This window comes from Aquarana catesbeiana, linkage group LG05 (assembly GCF_042186555.1).
Source record: "Aquarana catesbeiana isolate 2022-GZ linkage group LG05, ASM4218655v1, whole genome shotgun sequence".
In the NCBI taxonomy this organism is placed as follows: Eukaryota; Metazoa; Chordata; class Amphibia; order Anura; family Ranidae; genus Aquarana; species Aquarana catesbeiana.
In genome coordinates this window covers 49,454,159-49,476,844 of record NC_133328.1, presented here as the reverse complement: position 1 = coordinate 49,476,844, position 22,686 = coordinate 49,454,159, and the positions used below count along the sequence as shown (strand labels likewise).

The 22,686-nt window shown below is 44.3% G+C and overlaps 1 protein-coding gene across 5 annotated transcripts in view; it reads left to right on the top strand.

Moving 5' to 3' along the window:
• The window catches only part of TRDMT1 (tRNA aspartic acid methyltransferase 1), a 101,410-nt gene that overhangs the window by 69,784 nt on the left and 8,940 nt on the right, over positions 1–22,686 (top strand). For all 5 annotated transcript variants that reach the window (XM_073629715.1, XM_073629713.1, XM_073629718.1 and 2 more), the window contains 2 exons: positions 12,141–12,481; positions 18,861–18,918. In XM_073629715.1, coding sequence (XP_073485816.1) covers positions 12,141–12,481; positions 18,861–18,918 — 399 coding nt within the window. The remainder of the gene's footprint in view (positions 1–12,140; positions 12,482–18,860; positions 18,919–22,686) is intronic.

The following is a 22,686-nucleotide window of genomic DNA, read 5'->3' as shown; positions in this document are numbered from 1 at the left end:
TTATCCCATTAAAGAAGAAGAGAATTGTGTGCTGCATTTCGAGATTACATAATTTGCCACGTCACGAATGTTAATTCTCCATTACGAGCGCTAGTTTACAAGACCGACCGCTTCTGGCTCGTCCTTGCTTCCGAGCATTCATGTTTGTACTTTGGACTTTTGTCCGACGGACTTGTGTACACACGCTCAGAAAATCTGACAACAGACCGTTGTCCGCAGAAAATTTTAAAGCCTGCCATCCAACATTTGTCTGCGGAAAATCCGTCAACAATTGTCCGATGAAGTGTACACACGGTCGGATTTTCCGCCAACAGCCTGACATCACATATTTCCCGTCGGAAAATCCCATCGTGTGTACGTGGCTTTAAGGCCTCGTACACACAGTACGAAAATCAGAAGGAAAAAGTCTGAAGACGAGCTGTCTGCGGATTTTCGGATCGTTAGTACGGTGCATTTGACAGAAGATTTGACTTTTACATCAGACAAAAGCTGGATGTGCAGGCTATAAAACTTTTGTCTGATGTGAACTCAACATCTGATTTTCGGATAGTCAGTACAGAAATCGTCACACAAAAGTCGAAAGTACAAACACGCATGCTCAGAATCAAGGAACGACTCGGAAGAGTTCGGTCTTGTAAACTTCTGTTCGTAATCTAGAATTAAGATTTGTGATGCGCCAATTGGTGAAATGTCAAAATTCTCATCTTCTTTAATGGGATAATAATGAAGCTTTTCTGGTGATACTGATGTAGTTATGCCAAACTTATTTTAAAAGGCATTTGTTTTGTACGATCTGAAAATTGCAAATCATCGCTCACCAAACTTCTACTAACACAAAATTAGCAGAAGGGGCCCAAAGGGTGGCGCTTGAGAAATGAACTTCCTCTTTATACTCTCATAGTACATCACTACGTTCATGTTTGTCAAACGACAATTTGCAGGTAGTTAGTACGCTAGACAAAATCCTGCACACGCCCTTTTGACAAAAATCAGACACTCGGTCGTCCAACAATTAGACCGTTTGTACGAGGCTTTAAGCTGGCCACACACAGAGTACAGTTATGCTTTTTCCTGATTAAAGGCCTGTACACACGATACGAAAATCGGAAGTAAAATCTTATCCAACGAACGATCTGCTGATTTTCGGATCGTTAGTACGGTGCTTTCGACAGCCAATTCCGATTTTTCGTCCGGCAAAAGCTGGATGTGCAGACTATCAAATTTTTGACGTACGTCAACTCAACATCCGATTTTCGTATTAATTAGTACGGTTTTCATCCGATCAAAAAAAATTGTAAGAGCAAGACTACGCGTGCTCAGAAATAAAAGAATACATACAAAACTATTCAACACATGACGTCACTTCTGAAGTTGTATTCTGTCATACGAGAATTTTCGTATGAGTAACCGCTTCACTTTCGACACAAGACTAGCATGCAACAAAAAACGGAAGAATGGTCGTCCAAAAATCTGATGGAGCTTACAAGGCTTCAGACTGCTTTCACACTGATACGTTTTTCTTCCACTTTTGCGTTTTAAAAAAAGCAAAAGAAAAACGTGTGACCATTTATTCCTATGAAACTCTTCTCGCTGATCAGTTGCAGGTCCAGTGCATTTTTTAAAATCTGCCTGCTGCATTTTTGATCCCCGTTTGGTGTGGCAAAAAAAAAGCACCTCCCCATTGAAATGCTTTGAAAAAGCTGAAAAAACGAACCCATGTTGCGTTATTAATGCAGTTTTTGAGTCACATTTCCTGGGAAAAAATGCACCCTGACGTGGTAAAATAGCGGCAAAAGGGGTGCACCAAAATTTCAACCGCTGAAACATATCGGCCGAAAATGGCCTTTCCGGCAATTTGCCGAAAGAGAAAAATGGCCGATAATGGTGCCGAAAATGGGACGGGGGCTGGGCTCCGCCCCCCGCCCCTGGTGCCGCCCATCACGGGGGTGTCCTATAGCGCAGAAGAGAGGAGAGCCGCTGCCGCCTGGTTGATTACAGCGCCTGGAACAGCACAGCTTTCATTTCAATAGCTGTGTGTTCCCCGCCGCTTGCAGTCACATACAGCCCCTCCCCCTTGTCCGGGGAACTTTGATAGACAGATCACCCGTCGCAGGATTCGATGGGTGATCTGTCTATCAAAGTGCCCGGACAAGGGGGAGGGGCTGTATGTGACGGCACGCGGCGGGGAACACACAGCTATTGAAATGAAAGCTGTGATGTTCCCGGCGCTGTAATCAACCAGGCGGCGGCTCTCCTCTTTCTTCCCCTGCACAGGCTAGCTGCACTACTGGGAACACAGGCCACTACTGGGGACACAGGCCACTACTAGGGACACAGGCTGGCTGCACTACTGGGGACACAGGCTGGCTGCACTACTGGGGACACAGGCCACTACTAGGGACACAGGCCACTACTAGGGACACAGGCTGGCTGCACTACTGGTGACACAGGCTGGCTGCACTACTGGGGACACAGGCTGGCTGCACTACTGGGGACACAGGCTGGCTGCACTAATGGTGACACAGGCTGGCTGCACTAATGGTGACACAGGCTGGCTGCACTACTGGTGACACAGGCTAGCTGCACTATTGGAGGCACAGGCTGGCTGCACTATTGGAGGCACAGGCTGGTTGCACTACTGGGGACACAGGCTGGCTGCACTACTGGGGACACAGGCTGGCTGCACTACTGGGGACACAGGCTGGCTGCACTACTGGGGACACAGGCTGGCTGCATCTGATGGGCACTGGTGAGGCTGCAGTCTCTGACCATCTCCTGTACCATGTCCCCAGTCTCTGACCATCTCCTGTACCGTGTCCACAGTCTCTGACCCTCTCCTCTACCATGTCCGCAGTCTCTGACCATCTCCTGTACCATGTCTGCAGTCTCTGACCTTCTCCTGTACCATGTCCCCAGTCTCTGACCATCTCCTGTTTAATAATATTTAAAAAAAAATAAGTTTCTGTATCGGTCATTTTCGGTATCGGTTTCTGTTTTTGGCCTAGTGTATTTTTCATTTTCGGTATTGGTTTTCGGCACCAAAAAACCCATTCGGTGCACCCCTAGCAAAAACACATTTGCAGTTTTACTACAGATCAGTGTGAAAGTGCCCTAACCGGCAAAAAAAATTCTCTCCGGATGACTCTGTGGGCTCCCCTCCTCCCGACATCCTTTGACTGAAAAAGCAAAAGAGCTAGGTGGGAAATTGTCAGCCGAACAGCAACTGCATCAGATGCAGGTATTCTTGGGTAGTTTGACAACCGTTGGCACCGATTGTCAGAATACAATAGCTGCTGGATGGTTATACAGTAGTGCGGGTGAATTATTTTCCATCCATGAAAAAATCCATGGGGTTAATTTACTAAAACTGGAGAGTTCAAAATCTGGTGCAGTTGTGCATGGTAGCCAATTAGCTTCTAGTTTTTTGTTTTTTTTTTGTCAAAGCTTAATTGAACAAGCTGAAGTTAGAAGCTGATTGGCTACCATGCAGAACTGCACCAGGTTTTGCACTCTCTAGTTTTAGTAAATCAACCACAATGTGTTTGGCCAGCTTGAGGCTGGGTTCACATATGAGCAGCATGCAGCTCACAGCAGGGGTTTGGTGCGTGCTGGTTCACTGTTTCAGGTCCGATTTCAGCCCGAATTTTGCTTTCAGTTAGCTGGAGGTCCCTCACCTGTCACCTTTTTTCTCATGGTGTCGGGAAAACTTGTCAGAAGTGACTCTGCAGATAGCAGTGAACAGAAATGACACTTAAGCCTCGTACACACGATCAGATTGTTGGCCAACAAAGCGTCAGACTTTTGTCCAAAGGGCATGTGCTAGGAACTTGTCTTGCATACAAACGGTACACAATTGTCCGCCAACAAACACGAATGTAGTGACGTACTATGAGGAATTTCAGCTCTTGAGCGCCACCCTTTGGGCACCTTCAGCTAATGTCGTGTTTGGTGAGCATTGATTCCGATGCATGCGTGTTTGTACTCTCAACTTTTGTGTGACGGACTTGTGTACGGACAATAGGAAAATCTGACAACAGACCGTTGTCTGCTGAAAGCTTACCAGCCTGCCATCCAACATTTGTTGGCAGAAAGTTGGACAACAATTGTCCGATGGAGCGTACTAACGGTCAGATTTTAGGCCAACAGTCTGTCATTACACAATTCCCTGAAACACACAGAATTGTTGACATTTTTGCAGATTTATTAAAAAAGAAAAACTAAAATATCACATGGTCCTAAGTATTCAGACCCTTTGCTCAGTATTTAGTAGAAGCACCCTTTTGATCTAATACAGCCATGAGTCTTTTTGGGAAAGATGCAACAAGTTTTTCACACCTGGATTTGGGGATCCTCTGCCATTCCTCCTTGCAGATCCTCTCCAGTTCTGTCAGGTTGGATGGTAAACGTTGGTGGACAGCCACTTTTAGGTGTCTCCAGAGATGCTCAATTGGGTTTAAGTCAGGGCTCTGGCTGGGCCATTCAACAACAGTCACGAAGTTGTTGTGAAGCCACTCCTTCGTTATTTTAGCTGTGTGCTTAGGGTCGTTGTCTTGTTGGAAGGTAAACCTTCGGCCCAGTCTGAGGTACTGAGCACTCTGGAGAAGGTTTTCATCCAGGATATCCCTGTACTTGGCCGTATTCATCTTTCCCTCGAGTGCAACCAGTCATCTTGTCCCTGCAGCTGAAAAACACCCCCACAGCATGATGCTGCCACCACCATGCTTCACTGTTGGGACTATATTGGACAGATGATGAGCAGTGCCTGGTTTTCTCCACACATACCGCTTAGAATTAAGGCCAAAAAGTTCTATCTCGGTCTCATCAGACCAGAGAATCTAATTTCTCACCATCTTGGAGTCCTTCAGGTGTTTTTTAGCAAACTCCATGCGGGCTTTCATGTGTCTTGCACTGAGGAGAGGCTTCCGTCGGGCCACTCGGCCATAAAGCCCCGACTGGTGGAGGGCTGCAGTGATGGTTGACTCTCTACAACTTTCTCCCATCTCCCGACTGCATCTCTGGAGCTCAGCCACATCTTTGGGTTCTTCTTTACCTCTCTCACCAAGGCTCTTCTCCCCTGATAGCTCAGTTTGGCCGGATAGCCAGCTCTAGGAAGGGTTCTGGTTGTCCCAAAAGTCTTCCATTTAAAGATTATCGAGGCCACTGTGCTCTTAGGAACCTTAAGTGCAGCAGAAATTTTTTTGTAACCTTGGCCAGATCTGTGCCTTACCACAATTCTGTCTCTGAGCTCTTCAGGTAGTTCCTTTGACCTCATGATTCTCATTTGCTCTGACATGCACTGTGAGCTGTAAGGTCTTATATAGACAGGTGTGTGGCTTTCCTAATCAAGTCCAATCAATATAATCAAACACAGCTGGACTCAAATGAAGGTGTAGAACCATCTCAAGGATGATCAGAAGAAATGGACAGCACCTGAGTTAAATATATGAGGCTGGGTCCACACTGGTCGGACAAATGCTCCGACATTGGGAGCTCATGTCGCATGACGTGTGAAATTTAATGTTTCCCTATGGGAGCCGTCCTAACTGGTCCGACACAAGTCGTTCCGGCTTTAGAAATGGTACTTTGGTCCGACTTTGATCCTACTTCAGCCTATTGACTATCATTGAAGTCGGATCACGCGACTTGTGCTCAGATGATCTTGAGAGGGAACTCCGCGCCAAATTTTAAATAAAAAACCGGCATGGGTTCCCATAAGGGGAACCCCCTACGCCGAAAAAATGGCGTGGGGGTCCCCCCCAAATCCATACCAGACCCTTATCCGAGCACGCAGCCCGGCCGGACAGGAATGGGGGTGGGGACGAGCGAGCGCCCCCCCCCCCCCCCTGAACCGTACCAGGCCGCATGCCCTCAACATAGGGGTTGGTGCCTTGGGGGAGGGGGGTGCGCTGCGGGCCCCCCCACCCCAAAGCACCTTGTCCCCATGTTGATGAGGACAAGGGCCTCTTCCCGACAACCCTGGCCGTTGGTTGTCAGGGTCTGCGGGCGGAGGGCTTATCGGAATCCGGGAGCCCCCTTTAATAAGGGGGCCCCCAGATCCCGGCCCCCCACCCTATGTGAATGAGTATGGGGTACATGGTACCCATACCCATTCACCTAGGGAAAAGTGTCAATAAAAAAAAAAGAAGTACACAGGTTTTAAGATTAATTTATTAGGCAGCTCCGGGATCTTCTTCCGACTTCGGGGGGGGGGGGTCTTCTTCCGACTTCTCCCGGTGTTCCGCCTCTTCTCCCGGGCCCCTCCGCTATCTTCTTCCAGCTCTTTTGCCAGCGGGGGGCCCGGTCTGCTGCTGTCTTGTCGCCGCTGTCTCGCCGCTTCTTCTCTTCTCCGATGTTGACGCAACGCTCTCTCCGGCTGGAATGGTGTGTGCGAGCTGCGGAGCCATTTATATAGGCGGTGACCCCGCCCCCTTGTGATGTCACGGTCCCAGCATGCGCAGGGACTCTGGGGTCACACCCCCTTATGACGGGCCTGGTATGCTCTTTGAGGGGGAACCCATGCCGTTTTTTTATTTAAAATTTGGCGCGGAGTTCCCCCTAAAGATTCATACCAAACACAGTGCTGGGCATTGGCGGGGATCCAAGTCGGATCCCCGTTCATTGAAAGTCAGACACATGCCAGCTTCATGTCGCAGGGCAAAGTCGGATCCAAAGTAGGACGGCTGTCGTGTCGCACCAGTGTGAACCCAGCCTAAGTGTCACAGCAAAGGGTCTGAATACTTAGGACCATGTGATATTTCAGTTTTTTTTTTTTTTTATAAATCTGCAAAAATGTCAACAATTCTGTGTTTTTCTGTCAATATGGGGTGCTGTGTGTACATTAATGAGGAAAAAAAATGAACTTAAATGATTTTAGCAAATGGCTGCAATATAATAAAGAGTGAAAAATTTAAGGGGGTCTGAATACTTTCCGTCCCCACTGTATCCCTGTATTTGCATGTGCCGACGTCATCGGCACATGCGCACTTAAGCAAACTGAAGCAATGGCACTTACGTGGCGTTGCTTCAGTTGCACTGTGCCGTTACCGGGGCTGCCAATCACAGCGCTGGAGCCGCGATACCCGGAAGTAACCCCCCCCGGGTCGATGTCGGCCGCCGGAGCGGTGAACGAGGACCATTGTGGGGGCTTTGATCTCAGGTAAGTAATTCATAATGAGCTAGTATGCTATGCATACTAGCTCATTATGTCTTTGTCTTGCATGTTTTTTTTTTTTTTTTTTTAAAGGGTTTACAACCACTTTAAGTATCATCTCAGTTTATTTACTGTCTGTTGTATGGAAGATTGTTTATCATTGTATTGGTTTGTGTTTTCTGTTACTCTTTATGCACCTAGCCAGTACAGCATAGTCGACCCTATCCATAAAATGTTGTGTGGGTTTATATGTGGAGGAAGTAGCTGCTTGATTTTGGTGTTTAATTATACAAGTACATTGCTACGAGACTGGATTTTTAATTGCTTTGTACTTGGTGTAATTACTTCTGGTAGGTTTTGTCCATGCTTTGGTGGGTGGTCTGTGAATGTACGAAGTGTTCTGTTAATCTGCTTGCCATTGCAGTAATTATATCTGACTTTGTCTCTGAATGCAGCCATTAACTGAGTACATTGTCACATGCATACATTTTGATTAGGCCATCTGAAAAGCAGTTCCACTCTGCTGTAATTGTTATAGCCTACACTGAAAACATTAAATGGCTTTCAGACTGTAATCAGCATTAGAAGCAGGTAATTAAAATGCACTTAAAAAAGTAGTTGTAGAATCCGTTGTCCTGTTAAAGCAAACTTAAAATGAAAAAGATTCCCTGAACCTCCACCTCTGGACGTGCCTGCATATCAGGTCAGTTTTCCAAGTTCGTTCCTCAAGTTCCCTGAATTCTGTTTTCTGGAAGTCTGGGCTCCTTAGCTTTGCAGCTGGGCAGCATATGAGTTGGACAGCTTCACTGACCATTAGTAAGGCATGGGTGGTGCCAGTAGTAAGGCATGGGTGGTGCCAGTAGTAAGGCATGGGTGGTGCCAGTAGTAAGGCATGGGTGGTGGTAGGGCCAGCCTCTTAACCAGGGAAGCTGGGAAATGTTGCATTCCAGTGAAAATGAGGATTTTGGTGATCTGAAAAACTACAGGCACCTGGATATTACCTGTCATTTTTTTTTTTTAATTTATATACACTATATTACCAAAAGTATTGGAACGCCTGCCTTTACACGCACATGAACTTTAATGGCATCCCAGTCTTAGTCCGTAGGGTTCAATATTGAGTTGGCCCACCCTTTGCAGCTATAACAGCTTCAACTCTTCTTTTTAGGCTATCCACAGGGTTTAGGAGTGTGTCTATTGGAATGTTTGACCATTCTTCCAGAGGCACATTTGTGAGGTCAGGCACTGATGTTGGATGAGAAGGCCTGGCTCGCAGTCTCCCCTCTAATTAATTCCAAAGGTATTCTATAGAGTTGAGGTCAGGACTCAGTGCAGGCCAGTCATGTTCCTCCACCCTAAACTCACTCATCCATGTCTTTATGGACCTTGCTTCGTGCACTGGTGCGCAGTAGGTTTGGAACAGGAAGGGGCCATCCCCAAACGGTTCCCACAAAGTTGGGAGCATGAAATTGTCCAAAATGTCTTGGTATGCTGACGCCTTAAAAGTTCCCTTCACTGGAACTAAGGGGCCAAGCCCAACCCCTGAAAAACAACCCCACATCATAATCCCCCCTCCACCAAATGATGTGGACCAGTGCACAAAGCAAGGTCCATAAAAACATGGATGAGTGAGTTTGGGGTGGAGGAACATGACTGGCCTGCACAGAGTCCTGACCTCAACCCGATAGTACATCTTTGGGATAAATTAGAGCGGAGACTGCGAGCCAGGCCTTCTCGTCCAACATCAGTGCCTGACCTCACAAATGCGCTTCTGGAAGAATGGTCAAACATTCCCATAGACACACTCCTAAACCTTGTGGACAGCCTTCCCAGAAGAGTTGAAGCTGTTATAGCTGCAAACGGTGAGGCAACTCAATATTGAACCCTACGGACTAGGCATTATAGTTAATATGCGTGTAGGCAGCGTCCCCATACTTTTGGTAATATTGTGTATATAATGAATGAGAGTGACATACAGAGGGCCTATCCCTCTAGTTATTTTATATGATTTAACTTGTGTTTTTATTTAGTCATACAGGGGCAGTTCAGCACTTCTGATTTTCAGTTTTGGGTAAAGTTCTGGACATTCACATAGTGTGTGCCACAATGGAATCGGTCATTTGTGAGCATGCACATGCCTATGCATTCCTCAGATAACCACTCCTAAATTGTGGCAGCACACATGTAGCTGCATTACTACAATATAAAATGTCTAAATGACCTTTCTTGACCAATATACAACCTGTGTATAAGGCAGCTTTTCAGTTCATAGGACATCTCGACAATTGGTAGAAAAATGTTTTGCTTAAGGCCCCATTCACACTAGCGCGTTTTTTGATGCATTTTGCATTTTGCAGAAATGCACGGGAATTTTTTAACATGGGTTCCTATGGAACATGTTCACATCAATGCTTTTTTGTATCTCCGCGTTTTTGGAAAGGGTCGGGGACTTTTTCTCATGCAAAATGCAGCGTTTTGCATGTAATGGTTTTCAATGGACAAGCATCAAAAACGCAAGTGCACCTTTTTTGCAGCGTTTTTGATGCGTTTTTGGTGCGTTTTTGCCGTTTTTTTTTTTTTTTTTTTTGTAATTTTTTTGTAAGACTGTAAAAAAAAATGAAAAAAAAAAAAAAAAAAAAAAAACGCAAAACGCAAATCGCGGCAAAAACGCGGCAAAAACGCCGCTAAAACGCGGCTCAAAAACGCGGCAAGCATGAAAAAAAAACCTCCAAAAACGCTCAAAAGCAACATGCATAGGTGTGAATCGAGCCTTAACCTACATTTTATACCAACACAACTGACTTAAAGTGGTTGTAAACTTAGTTACACCACTTTTACCTACAGGTAAGCCTATAATACGGCTTACCTGTAGGTACTGGAAATATCTCCTAAAACTTGCACGGTTTAGGAGATACTTACCATATACGCTTGCGCCGATGTCATCGGCACATGCGCACTGAAGAAAGGACACAATCTTTCCGTCGTCGCTATCTTTCTACAAACGTCCACAGTAAGGACACAGTGAGAAGGCGGCAAGTGCACATCTTGTTATGCCCACTGAAGTCTTGCATTGTACACTCATTTTTAACAGTAAACACAGCTTATACACTGAAATTCAGTATTTTCTAATCCGTGTGACTGTTCTGATGTTGAATTTTCAAAGAAGCAGTGTTCTGTCAGATTAGCAAACCTGGGAGATCAGCAGGCTTGCCGCTGCTTTTAACCGCTTGCTGACCAGCCGCCTCAGTTTTACTGCGGCAGAATGGCACGGCTGGGCGAAACAACATTACCTTACGTCGCTTCACCTTTCAGCCACTAGAGGCGTGCGCTGGCAGGATATGCCTGGAGCCGATGCGAGTGCCCGGCGGGCGCAATGACCGCCGGGCACCCGCGATCTCTCGTGACAGAGCGAGAACCGGGATCTGTGTGTGTAAAAACAAAATCTGACAGGTCACCTAATCTGATGAAACAATGGAGTCCACGGCCCTGGAAGGAAGAGGGGTGAAGATGGATGCGGCCAAAAGCGGGGACATCGCGGGCTTCGTTTGCACGTAAGTGCAACATAGTGGGCTAGTATGCGATGCATACTAGCCCATTTTGCTTTTACTTTGCAGGGGAAAAAAGAGGAAGTAAAACTATCAGGGTTTTTACTTCCTCTTTAAAGGAAACTTCTCGGGTTAAAAAGTAGGGACCAAATTAACACACTTTCCTTATTTGTGGGTACCTTTCCTAAAGTGATTGTAAATGCCTGAAATGAAAATATACAAAGCATATTCTTCTATAGTGTGTACTTGCCTCTATACAAAGCACCAAATGTGATTTTTGCCTGCTCTGTCATTCCTGTGCTATCTGAATGAGTCACTCAAACAAGCCCTGGAGATGGCCCAGCCTACCCTTGCCGCACACAGCAGGTGATTGTCAACCTCAGCTGTGCATGTTTCCCTGTACAATTGAGTAGTCGGGGTGTGTCCATTCCCTCCATTCAGCTCTCCTCGCAGTGCAGTGTATGACTTAAGATCACCGCCCCCCGCCTTCTGGAGATCAGTAATGCTGTGTAAAATGTGTGCTTTAGGAGACTGTAGAGGAAAGATGGCTGCAGATAAACAGGTACAGTTTTTATAGGATGAATTGTTTCCTTCCTGTGTATTACCTGAGGCTGGTCTCTTCAGTTGGTATATTTAAGGGTTTACAACAATTTTAATCACCACATGATCAGGACGACCACTAAGCTCAATTCAGGTGCTCTTGGTTCAGCATATATAGTGGGGAAAGTATTCAGACCCCCTTAGATTTTTCACTCTTTGTTATATTGCAGCCATTTACTAAAATCATTTAAGTTCATTTTTTTCCTCATTAATGTACTGTACTGACTGAATATAGAGTTTACACTGTATATATAGGCTACACTGAATGCAGAGGGTATATATATATATATATATATATATATATATATATATATATACTAGCCTGACTGTTTATATACAGTGGGGACGGAAAGTATTCAGACCCCCTTAAATTTTTCACTCTTTGTTATATTGCAGCCATTTGCTAAAATCATTTAAGTTCATTTTTTTCCTCATTAATGTACACACAGCACCCCATATTGACAGAAAAACACAGAATTGTTGACATTTTTGCAGATTTATTAAAAAAGAAAATCTGAAATATCACATGGTCCTAAGTATTCAGACCCTTTGCTCAGTATTTAGTAGAAGCCCCTTTTGATCTAATACAGCCATGAGTCTTTTTGGGAAAGATACAAGTTTTGGACTCCAAGATGGTGAGGAAAAAAAATAAACTTAAATGATTTTAGCAAATGGCTGCAATATAACAAAGAGTGAAAAATTTAAGGGGGGTCTGAATACTTTCCATCCCCACTGTAATTACCACCACTCACTCAAACACGTGTATATCATGACTACTACAGACTTATTTTAGTCTCAAATGAGTACATCTTTATACCAATACATTATATACTTTTCTGTATTAGATTCTTGAAACTTTTCCTAGTACAAATGAATCAGAGTCACCAAGAACTGGCTGTGATCTGGGTTTGGAAGAGCCCTCGCAGACAGACACAGATCAGAAAGCTGCAAGCAGCGCCCAATGCCCAGATGGAGGAGTCATATACAAGCTGGAAACGGCTGAGGAGCTGGAGAGAAAACAGAGTCAGGACAATGACTCCTCTATGCAGACTCTACAAGACTTTTTAGAGGAGAACACTGAAGAGATCAGCCAATACCTTCTGCCTCCAAAGTCATTACTGAGATACGCTTTAATCCTGGATATCGTTAAACCCACATGTCGAAGGTCAACTTGCTTCACAAAAGGGTGAGTGTGCAACAGAGCAGCATGTAAAGGGTCATTTCATCCCAAATGGCATTTATGGCTGGACTGTGCAGAATATAAAAGCAAACACTATTGAAAATAGTTATTTTAAAGCAGATCTTCACTGCATCTGAGCACCACGATCAAAAAACACTATTTAATTCATTTTTAACCACTTAAGGACCGTGCCTCTTTTTGAGATTTGGTGTTTACAAGTTAAAAACAGTTTTTTTTTTGCTATAAAATTACTTGGAACCCCCAAACATTATACATTTTTTTTCTAACACCCTAGAGAATAAAATGGTGGTCTTTGCAATACTTTCTGTCACACTGTATTTGCGCAGCGGTCTTACAAGTGCACTTTTTTTGGAAAAAATACACTTTTATGAATTAAAAAATAAGACAGCAGTAAAGTTAGCCCAATTTTCTTTTATATTGTGAAAGATAATGTTACGCCGAGTAAATTGATACCTAACATGTCACGCTTCAAAATTGCGCCCGCTCGTGGAAACTTTTTCCCTAAAAATCTCCATAGGCAACATTTAAAAAATTCTACAGGTTGCTTCTTTTGAGTTACACAGAAGGTCTAGGGCTAGAATTATTGCTCTCACTCTACCGATCGCGGCGATACCTCACATGTGTGGTTTGAACACCGTTTTCATATGCGGGCACTGCTCACGTATGCGTTCGCTTCTGCACGCGAGCTCGGCGGGACGGGGCGCATTTAAAATTTTTTTTTTATTATTATTTATTTTACCTTTTTATTTTTTATTTTTACACTGTTCTTTAAAAAAAAAATGTGTCACTTTTATTCCTATTAGAAGGAATGTAAACATCCCTTGTAATAGAAAAAAAAGCATGACAAGACCTCTTAAATATGAGATATGGAGCCAAAAAGACCTCAGATCTCATATTTACACCAAAATGCAATAAAAAAAAAAAAATTTTGTCATTAAAAAAAAAAAAAAATGGCCCTTTAAGAGCTATGGGCGGAAGTGACGTTTTGACATCGCTTCCGCGCTGCAATGGTATGGAGACGGGTGGGGGCCATCTTCCCCTCACTCGTCTCCATACCCAGCAAGGGAGAAGATCCGATCGCCTCCGCTGCTGCCGACGACTCCGGTAAGCGGCGGAGGGCACTGGTAAGCGGCAGGAGCCCCCCTCCCGCCGCCAATAAAGGTGATCTTGCGGCAAATCCGCCGCAGAGACCACTATTATTGGAAAGTGGACCGCCGGCCGAAGAGGAGGATACCGGGGTTATGGCAGCTAGCTGCTGCCACAACACTGATATTCCTCTTCAAAGTTAGGACGTATAGCGGCGTGCGGCGGTCTGTAAGTGGTTAATATTCAAAACAAACTCACCCCTCCATCCACATCTCCATTTTTTTATTTTGTTGAGAAATCACCCCATTCAAAGCGGCTCTCCGTGGTGGCACCCGATGAAGGGGAGGATCTGAGCTGCTTTGTGCAAAACCCTTGCACGTAGCAAGGAAGTATAACATGTTTGTTATTTTAAAAGATAAAAATTCAAATCTTTGCAATGACTTTAGCTTAGGCATGTAGCCAGGAGGGTGTGCCTAGCTGAGAAAAACCCTCCTCCTCTCCTGAAGACTCCTGGGATGTATGACATCATTTGACTATGCCTAGAAATCAGGAAGTAACTGAAGACATGTAAAAAAAAAAAAAATTTTAAAATAAGTAAATATGAGAAACTTTCCTATCTGTTTACTAATGCTAGCAGCATAAGAATTAAAAAATATTCAATGGTAGCTAGGAGAGTGAAGTTCTGCTTTAATATAAAAAAATTGCATACATTTTAACTGTAACTGATATCATATAAATGCCTAAAATTTGACTTGGTATTGGCCCTTTGTACTATCTGGTATAGCAGCACCCAGACAGGGAGAAGGAGGAGCACCACTAGGAGACAATCAGGTGTCTTCCTCACATGTACTGACAAGGAACCTGCTGAAAGAGGAGAGTAGAGAGATAATCTCCTCAGCCTCTTGCTGCTCTATCTTCATCCAGTCAAAAAATTCCATAGGCTATGCTTGACTGACTTGTTCAGATGAAAACCTAATAGTAATGGTATAGGTCAGCCTTTTTCAACCAGGGTGCCCTAAGATTTCTTCAGGGATGCCTTGGCAAAATGCCTAAAAATTGCCCAAAAATTGTATTAAAGCCAGCGGGTGGCTCAAGCCTGCCTTTTTTAGTTACACAAAGCCACGGGTTTTCATTGTGTACCATTACAACCTTCCAGCCACCACCATCCTAACAACCAATGATGTCATTGGTTGTTAGGATGGTGGTGGCTGGTGATGTCATTGATGGTGGTGGTGGTGGATGGTGATGTCATTTTAGAATGGGGTCCCTTGATTTTAAAGGGAGCCTTGCCTGAAAAAAGGTTGAGAAACACTGGTCTAGGTAAATGAGCAGGTCAGGAACTCCCATTGGAAGTACATCGACTCTGAAAATCCAAAGTATCCTAAGATACAAAAATGTGCTGCAGTTTGTTATTTTGAAAAAAAAGTTGGAATGCAGCTGTGATATGATATTCCTTATAGAGAATCCTTATTGCACTTAAAAATTTTCACCGCAAATATACTAAGTGAGGGCTGGTGTCAACATTAGATACATGCATACATAACATTTTTTTTAATGTTTTTTTTTTATTTAATTGGGTTTATACTTTTATCCATAGATCTACCCAGTCCACTCTTGAAAGTTTTGTTAAAAAAAAATAACAATGCATCTCTGAACATCTTTTTGTTTGCTTGGTGGTGAGGGACAGTGGCGTATCTAAGGTATGGCAGCCATGGCAAGTGCCATAGGCGCCATGGGGGGAAGGGGCGGCAAAAAGCCGCCCTCTGCATGAAAAAAAACCCCCACCTGTCCTCCCAGACTAATATAGCCCCCAGCGCCGTGGCCAGCCTGCAGGATCGCGGCGCTGGTGTTCTATCAGATGGCTGTCGGGCTCAGTTTAGGCTGAGGGAGGCTCTGTCAGCAGGGAGGGGTGGGGCAGGGAGCTCCACTGACGCTCTGACCCTGCCCCGCCCCATGTACTCTGTATGTGCACGGAGCACTGACATCAACTCTCCTCGACCATGAATATTCCCACCCCCTACCGCCGTAAGCCCCGCCCCTACCGCTGCAAGCCCCGCCCCTACCACGGAAAGCTCCGCCCCTACCGCAGAAAGCTCTGCCTCTGGACCTCTGAGAGGTGAGCCCGGCTGGTCAAGTAGGTCTTTCTACCTATAGACTCAGTGTTACTAAACCCTCCCTGACAATGTTCTTTATCCCCCTGTATAGCTGTGCATTGCTTAAAGCTTAAATTTTAAAACTGGCTACTTGCTCATCTGCTGTAGTATGTCACATTCGCAGTCTGGTCATCTGCTGTAGTCGCATTCACAATCTGGTCATCTGCTGTAGTCGCATTCACAGTCTGGTCATCTGCTGTAGTCGCATTCGCAGTCTGGTCATCTGCTGTAGTCGCATTCGCAATCTGGTCATCTGCTGTAGTCGCATTCGCAGTCTGGTCATCTGCTGTAGTCGCATTCGCAGTCTGGTCATCTGCTGTAGTCGCATTCGCAGTCTGGTCATCTGCTGTAGTCGCATTCGCAGTCTGGTCATCTGCTGTAGTCCCATTCGCAGTCTGGTCATCTGCTGTAGTCGCATTCGCAGTCTGGTCATCTGCTGTAGTCGCATTCGCAGTCTGGTCATCTGCTGTAGTCGCATTCGCAGTCTGGTCATCTGCTGTAGTCGCATTCGCAGTCTGGTCATCTGCTGTAGTCGCATTCGCAATCTAGTAATCTGCTGTAGTCGCATTCGCAGTCTGGTCATCTGCTGTAGACGCATTAGCAGTCTGGTCATCTGCTGTAGTTGCATTCGCAGTCTGGTCATCTGCTGTAGTCACATTCGCAGTCTGGTCATCTCCTGTAGTATGTCACATTCGCAGTCTGGTCATCTCCTGTAGTATGTCACATTCGCAGTCTGGTCATCTCCTGTAGTATGTCACATTCGCAGTCTGGTCATCTCCTGTAGTATGTCGCATTCACATTCTGGTCATCTCCTGTAGTATGTCACATTCGCAGTCTGGTCATCTCCTGTAGTATGTCACATTCGCAGTCTGGTCATCTCCTGTAGTATGTCGCATTCGCATTCTGGTCATCTCCTGTAGTATGTCGCATTCACATTCTGGTCATCTCCTGTAGTATGTCGCATTCGCAGTCTGGTCATCTCCTGTAGTATGTCGCATTCGCAGACTGGTCATCTCCTGTAGTATGTCGCATTCGCAGTCTGGTCATCTCCTGTATTCACAGTCTGGTCATCAGCTGTAGTCACATTCGCAGTCTGGTCATCAGCTGTAGTCACATTCACAGTCTATTTAAAAGTAGTACCTGCTGTTGCACAAATCACTTTATTACACTTTTATTTCTGATATTTATGGCTATGCATATTAATTTAATCCATATTGAGCACCATATTTGATTGGCTGCTTCTGCTTTGCATATACACACAATCAAATAGTGCTCAATATGGATTAAATAAATAGATATCATAAAGTTTAATAAAGTGATTTGTGCAACAAGCTCCTTAAACATTCTACATTCAGTGAAAGTTCATGCAGTGCAAACTTTGCAGTACATGAACTTTCACTGAATGTAGAATGTTTAATGACCAGGGGCGAACTGATCCATTGGGCAGTTTATGTAGTACTAATCCATAATTTGTTAATAGAAAGATTAAAGAGCTTGACTTGTAGTTTTGTTAGCTGTTTTTTTTTTTTTTTTTTTTTGACAGGGGCGCAGTTTCAGTGCTTGCCATAGGCGCCATTTTCACTAGATACGCCTCTGGTGAGGGACAGCTGGAGTCAGGCTGGTGTAGATAGTAGCAGACTTTTCAGTTATAGGTGATTTGATCTGATATAATGGAGTTAATTTACTAAAACTGAAGAGTGCAAAATCTAGTGCAGTTGTGCATGGTAATCAATCAGCTTCTAACTTCAGCTTGTTCAATTAAGCTTTGACAATAAAACCTGGAAGCTGATTGGTTTCTATGCAGAGTAGAGCTGCACAATTAATCGTTAAAAAATTGTGATCTCAATTCACCCCCTCTGACCATCTCTCCTGTAGATTTTGCGATTCTTTCATATAAACAAGTGGAAAAACTTTGCTCCCTCAGCTGTCAAAAGAAAGCATTTGCCAGTCTTTAACTTGAAACATTGTAACTAAGCTTCCTTCTTAGATCAAAGGGATAGAACTTCTGTGTCAATAAATAATCTGGGCAGTCTGCCAAGTTTTCAACTAGTGTAAATTCAGGAAGTTTAACCAATTAAAGTCTAAATCTTTTTCTGACACTTCTTTCTTAAAGGGGTTGTAAAGGTAATTTTTTTTTTTTTTTAAATAACAAACATATCATACTTACCTTCACTGTGCAGCTCGTTCTGCACAGAGTGGCCCCGAACCTGGTCTTCTGGGGTCCCTCGGCGGCTGTTTCAGCTCCTCCCCGCAAGCATTTACCACCTTAATGCGAGCTCCCTCGCATGGTGGTGAGTGCTTGCGGGCGCGCTCCCGTGATACAGCCGGCGGCTATAGCCGCTCGCTGTATCACTCGGCCCCGCCCCCGGCGCGCCGCGTCATCGGATGTGATTGACAGCAGCGCGAGCCAATGGCTGCGCTGCTTTCAATCCATCCACTGCAGCCAATCAGCGACCAGGCTGAGCTGCAATGAGGACGAGCAGCGAAGATTCGAGGCGTCAGGTAAGTAAAACGGGGGGGGCTGGGGGCGGCGGTACTGTCAAAAGTTTTTTCACCTTAATGCATAGAATGCATTAAGGTGAAAAAATGTTTATCTTTACAACCCCTTTAAGTTAAAATCAATATTTTTTGCTAGAAAATTACTTGGAACCCCCAAACATTATATATATTTTAGCAGAGACCCTAGGTAATAAATGGCAATTGCTGCAATATTTTATGTCACACTGTATTTGCCCAGTGGTCTTTCAAATGCAGTTTTTTGGGGAAAATACACTTCAATGAATAAAAAAAAAAACGAAACAGTAAAGTTAGCCCAATTTTTTTTGTTTTAATGTGAAAGATTTCGAGTAACTTTTGTAGTTCCAATTCTGTAATTCTAAGGTGGAAAGTATAGTTTGCGTTTATTGCATATCAATACGTTTAATTAGTGCTAATTGGTGCTGGCCTGCAGTTGTTCAGTACTATATCCATCTTCCATAGTGCTGCTCATTTTCATTAAATATAGTATAATCTCTGTTCCTAATTGGCTATTGCTGAATGTGTTGTTTTATCAACATTTTATTATGGTTGCATGAAGGACAAAATGGATCATTTCAACTTTTGAACCTCCTTTTTTCTTTTTTTAGATACGGGCATTATGTAGAAGGAACAGGTTCTGTCTTACAGATGGCAACAGATGTCGAGGTAAATTTTCATACCTGAATCAAGGAATGGTTAAGCCTAGCGCTGGACACTGTAATTGTTAAAAGAGACACTGTGATTTGGTGCATTGCATGTAAACATCGCAAGCTGTATCGGGAGCCTGCGGCCCCATTCACACCTGAATGCAGTAGGAACTCACATTCCCGCTTGTGTATTTCTTTGGGTATTTTTTGAGAGTTTCTGCTCGTCACGCCTATGGCAGCCCAAATACGTGAGTAAGCTGCCCTATGCAAGACAAACTCCCCAAAGAAGACCCAGAATCTTTTTTGAAGTGGAGCGTGGCACATTTTTTCACCCGCATTTTGGAACGTTTGTAGTGTGTTTGCCATGTGGCAAAAAGCGCATCTGCTGCCCCCCACTTGGGGTGCTAAAAATGAATGGCACTGTAAGTGCGACATGTGTTTGCAGCACATTTCCAAAACAATAGGGTGTTTTGGTTCACTTTAAAGTGAATTTGTGGCAAGGCTACGGACAGTCCTTTATTTACACATTTCTTAACAAGTTCTAAATGAGCTTTTAAACATTCCTATTTTCCCATTTTCTGCCCCTCTTCCCACTCCCCCTTCATGACTATTAAAATGGCAAGTTGATGTTTAAATGCAGTAGCTGTAAAAGCTGCTATCAAACAACAGGCCTTCTGTTTTAGGGAGGGACGTGTAACATGTTTCAGCTCCTGCCACCTCCCCCGCCTGATCTCCCTTTACCTTTGACAGCGGACTTGGATTCTTTTCCCTGCACCCGCTGTCACTTTTTGAAAATAGCGCAGCTATCCGGGGCTCCTGTGAATGATTAAAACTACACGTACAATCTGCCACCATGGCAGAAGGACTTGTAGTTTCAATGGGCTGCAGAGTTGCTTGTGAATGCTCCTGTAGTCCACTTACATGTTCCCTGGCTTTCAGAGGTATGGGCTGAAAGCCAGAGGACGTGCCTGCAGGAGTTAACATTGCACCTGTGATCTACTGATCAAGGGTGCAATGCTTTCCAGGCTACTGATGGAAAAAATAATAAATGCACATTTTTTTCTGCAAAAATATGTGAATTAATTATTTTTTCCATAAATGTGAATGTATCCTTTAAATCCAACGAGGTGCATGCTACCTCGTCCATTTACCTTTTTAAATTTACATTTGACGGTTTTATGGTGTTCCAGAGGCTATAGCTATGGCTATAGTTCCGGAGCTCCGACACTGGTCCTTCTGGTGTCAATACCTTCACCTGCAGAGTCGCATGCAGCTGCTGTGCCGGCCCCTCTTCTGTGCTGCCCATTCACAGAAGCCTTTGTATTCTGTCAAATCATTCTCAAAATACAATGGCTTCTTTGAAACTGGGCAGCAGAGGCGAGGGACGGACAGAGATGCTGTGTTCTCTCTTTTCAGAGCCCTGATAGCTTGAGACCAAAGCTCATTCCTTTGACCAGAGCTATCCTCTGGGAGTGCCATAAAACTGTCAGATCTATATTAAAGAGATAACTCCATCTAGCATTCACCTTGTAGAACTTTACAACTCTAACATAGTATGCCTGCACTTTTAGTTCAGCTGTAAAGCAAATGCACTCTTTTTTTTTTTTTCCATAATGGAACGTTTATTGAACAAGGGTACAGTATACAGCATCCAAAGGATGTGCAATATCTTAGTTGGTAGAAAGGATGTAATTTGTATCATAAAGAAGTCAAGATTCACTAGGTAAGTTAAACATTGAAAAAAAAGATGAGTTACTAGGTCTAGGACTTCCGTCCCTATGTTAGGGCTGGTTTACACTTGCTTCAAAACAAAGCTTCGGACAGGCTTTATTAAAGCTCTCTGATCGCCAGTCAAAGCTTCTGTCACTAACTAAAATAGTTAGTTTACAGTCCTGTTTACACCTTGCTTTTGCTTGGTGCTTTGGTGGGGCTTTGGTGGGGCTTTGGTGGGGCTTCGGGAAAGCTTTGTGAGGCTTCGGTGGGGCTTTAAGCGAGCTTTACCATAGACTCCTATGGAGGCTTTGAGGACACTTTGAAGCACCACTAAAGCTACATGGGGTATAATTTTTGAAGCAAAGCCGAAGCAAAGCAAAAGCAAGGTGTAAACAGGACTGTAATGCCCTGTACACACGGTCGGACATTGATCGGACATTCCGACAACAAAATCCTAGGATTTTTTCCTACGGATGTTGGCTCAAACTTGTCTTGCATACACACGGTCACACAAAGTTGTTGGGAAATCCGATCGTTCTGAATGCGGTGACGTAAAACACGTACGTCGGGACTATAAACGGGGCAGTAGCCAATAGCTTTCGTCTCTTAATTTATTCTGAGCATGCGTAGCACTTTGTGCGTTGGATTTGTGTACACACGATCGGAATTTCCGACAACGGATTTTGTTGGAAAATTTTATAGCCTGCTCTCAAACTTTGTGTGTCGGAAATTCCGATGGAAAATGTGTGATGGAGCCTACACACGGTCGGAATTTCCGACAACAAGGTCCTATCACACATTTTCCGTCGGAAAATCCGACCGTGTGTACGGGGCATAAGCCAACCATTTTATTTAGTGACAGGAGCTTTGACTAGCATTCAGAGAGCTTTAACAAAGCCTGTCAGAAGCCGTGTTTTGAAGCAAGTGTAAACTAGCCGTTAATGCGTGTTGAAGCTGAAGCAAGTGTAAATGAGCCCTTAACAATACATTGAAAGGACCAAGGCAAATGTAATTAGCAAAACATTTAATTGCTTATGGAAAAGTTTCAATTTAGGTCAAGTAAAAAATGTATCTAAAGGTAACATGTGTCAGGTTATTGTATCCATTCTCGATTAAAGAGGAGTTCAAGCCTTCACGCTTCACAGCCGGTTTTCTACTGCGCATGCGTGAGTGGTGCTGTGCTTTTTGAATGGGCCCATTGTCTTCTAGGACACACACAGGTCCCCAAAGACAGTGGGGGGGGGGGGGGGGGCGATGCAGATGGGAAAATGACGTACCTCGCCGCGGCGTGGTTAGGAGGGAAATACTTCAGAAAAGGTACAAAACAAATATAAAAAAAATATATATATGTATCCAAAAACGAGGGGGTGGTCTTTTGTTTAAGACCTAGTTGGATTTTTTGGCTGGAAATTTAAGTGCGATAAATTGGGAGTACGTATTGTTGGGATGCTTGCGATCCTAGACCTACATGTGGCCTGGTCTCGGAGGGTAAAGATCGTGATAATGTGGTATAGAGGGGCTTTGAGTAATGATGTATAGTAAGTAGCAGAGAGTGTTCTTTTAGCTAGTGTTGGTATGTTATAATTGAAGGGAAAATACAAGTAGGAGGGAAAGGTAAAAGTCGAGAGAGAAAGTTGGGAAGGGTGCACGGGGAATGGAAGAAGGGAGGAAAGTAATTCCTTATTAACACTTGGTTTACCCTAATCAGGCTAACTAAACCGGTATTAAACTCAAAACCAAAAATGTAATATATTGGGACTTGCCAATCATTAGATGTGGTGGCTGCCCTAGTTTTCTTTTTTTTGTGGGGGGTTATTTCCCTTTGTTTTCACTGGTGATCTGGCCAGTAACACGCTTCCTGTATTAGGGTGTCTGGGGGGAGGGGAGTGTTAGATGTACTAGCAGATGTAGATACACTAACAAATTTAAGCCAAACTCCAGCTAATGCCGCATACACACGGTCGGACATTTCGACCGGACTGGTCCGACGGACCAAATCCGGCGGACAATCCGATCGTGTGTGGGCTTCACCGGACCTTCAGCGGACTTTTCCAGTCGCAAATCTGACGGACTT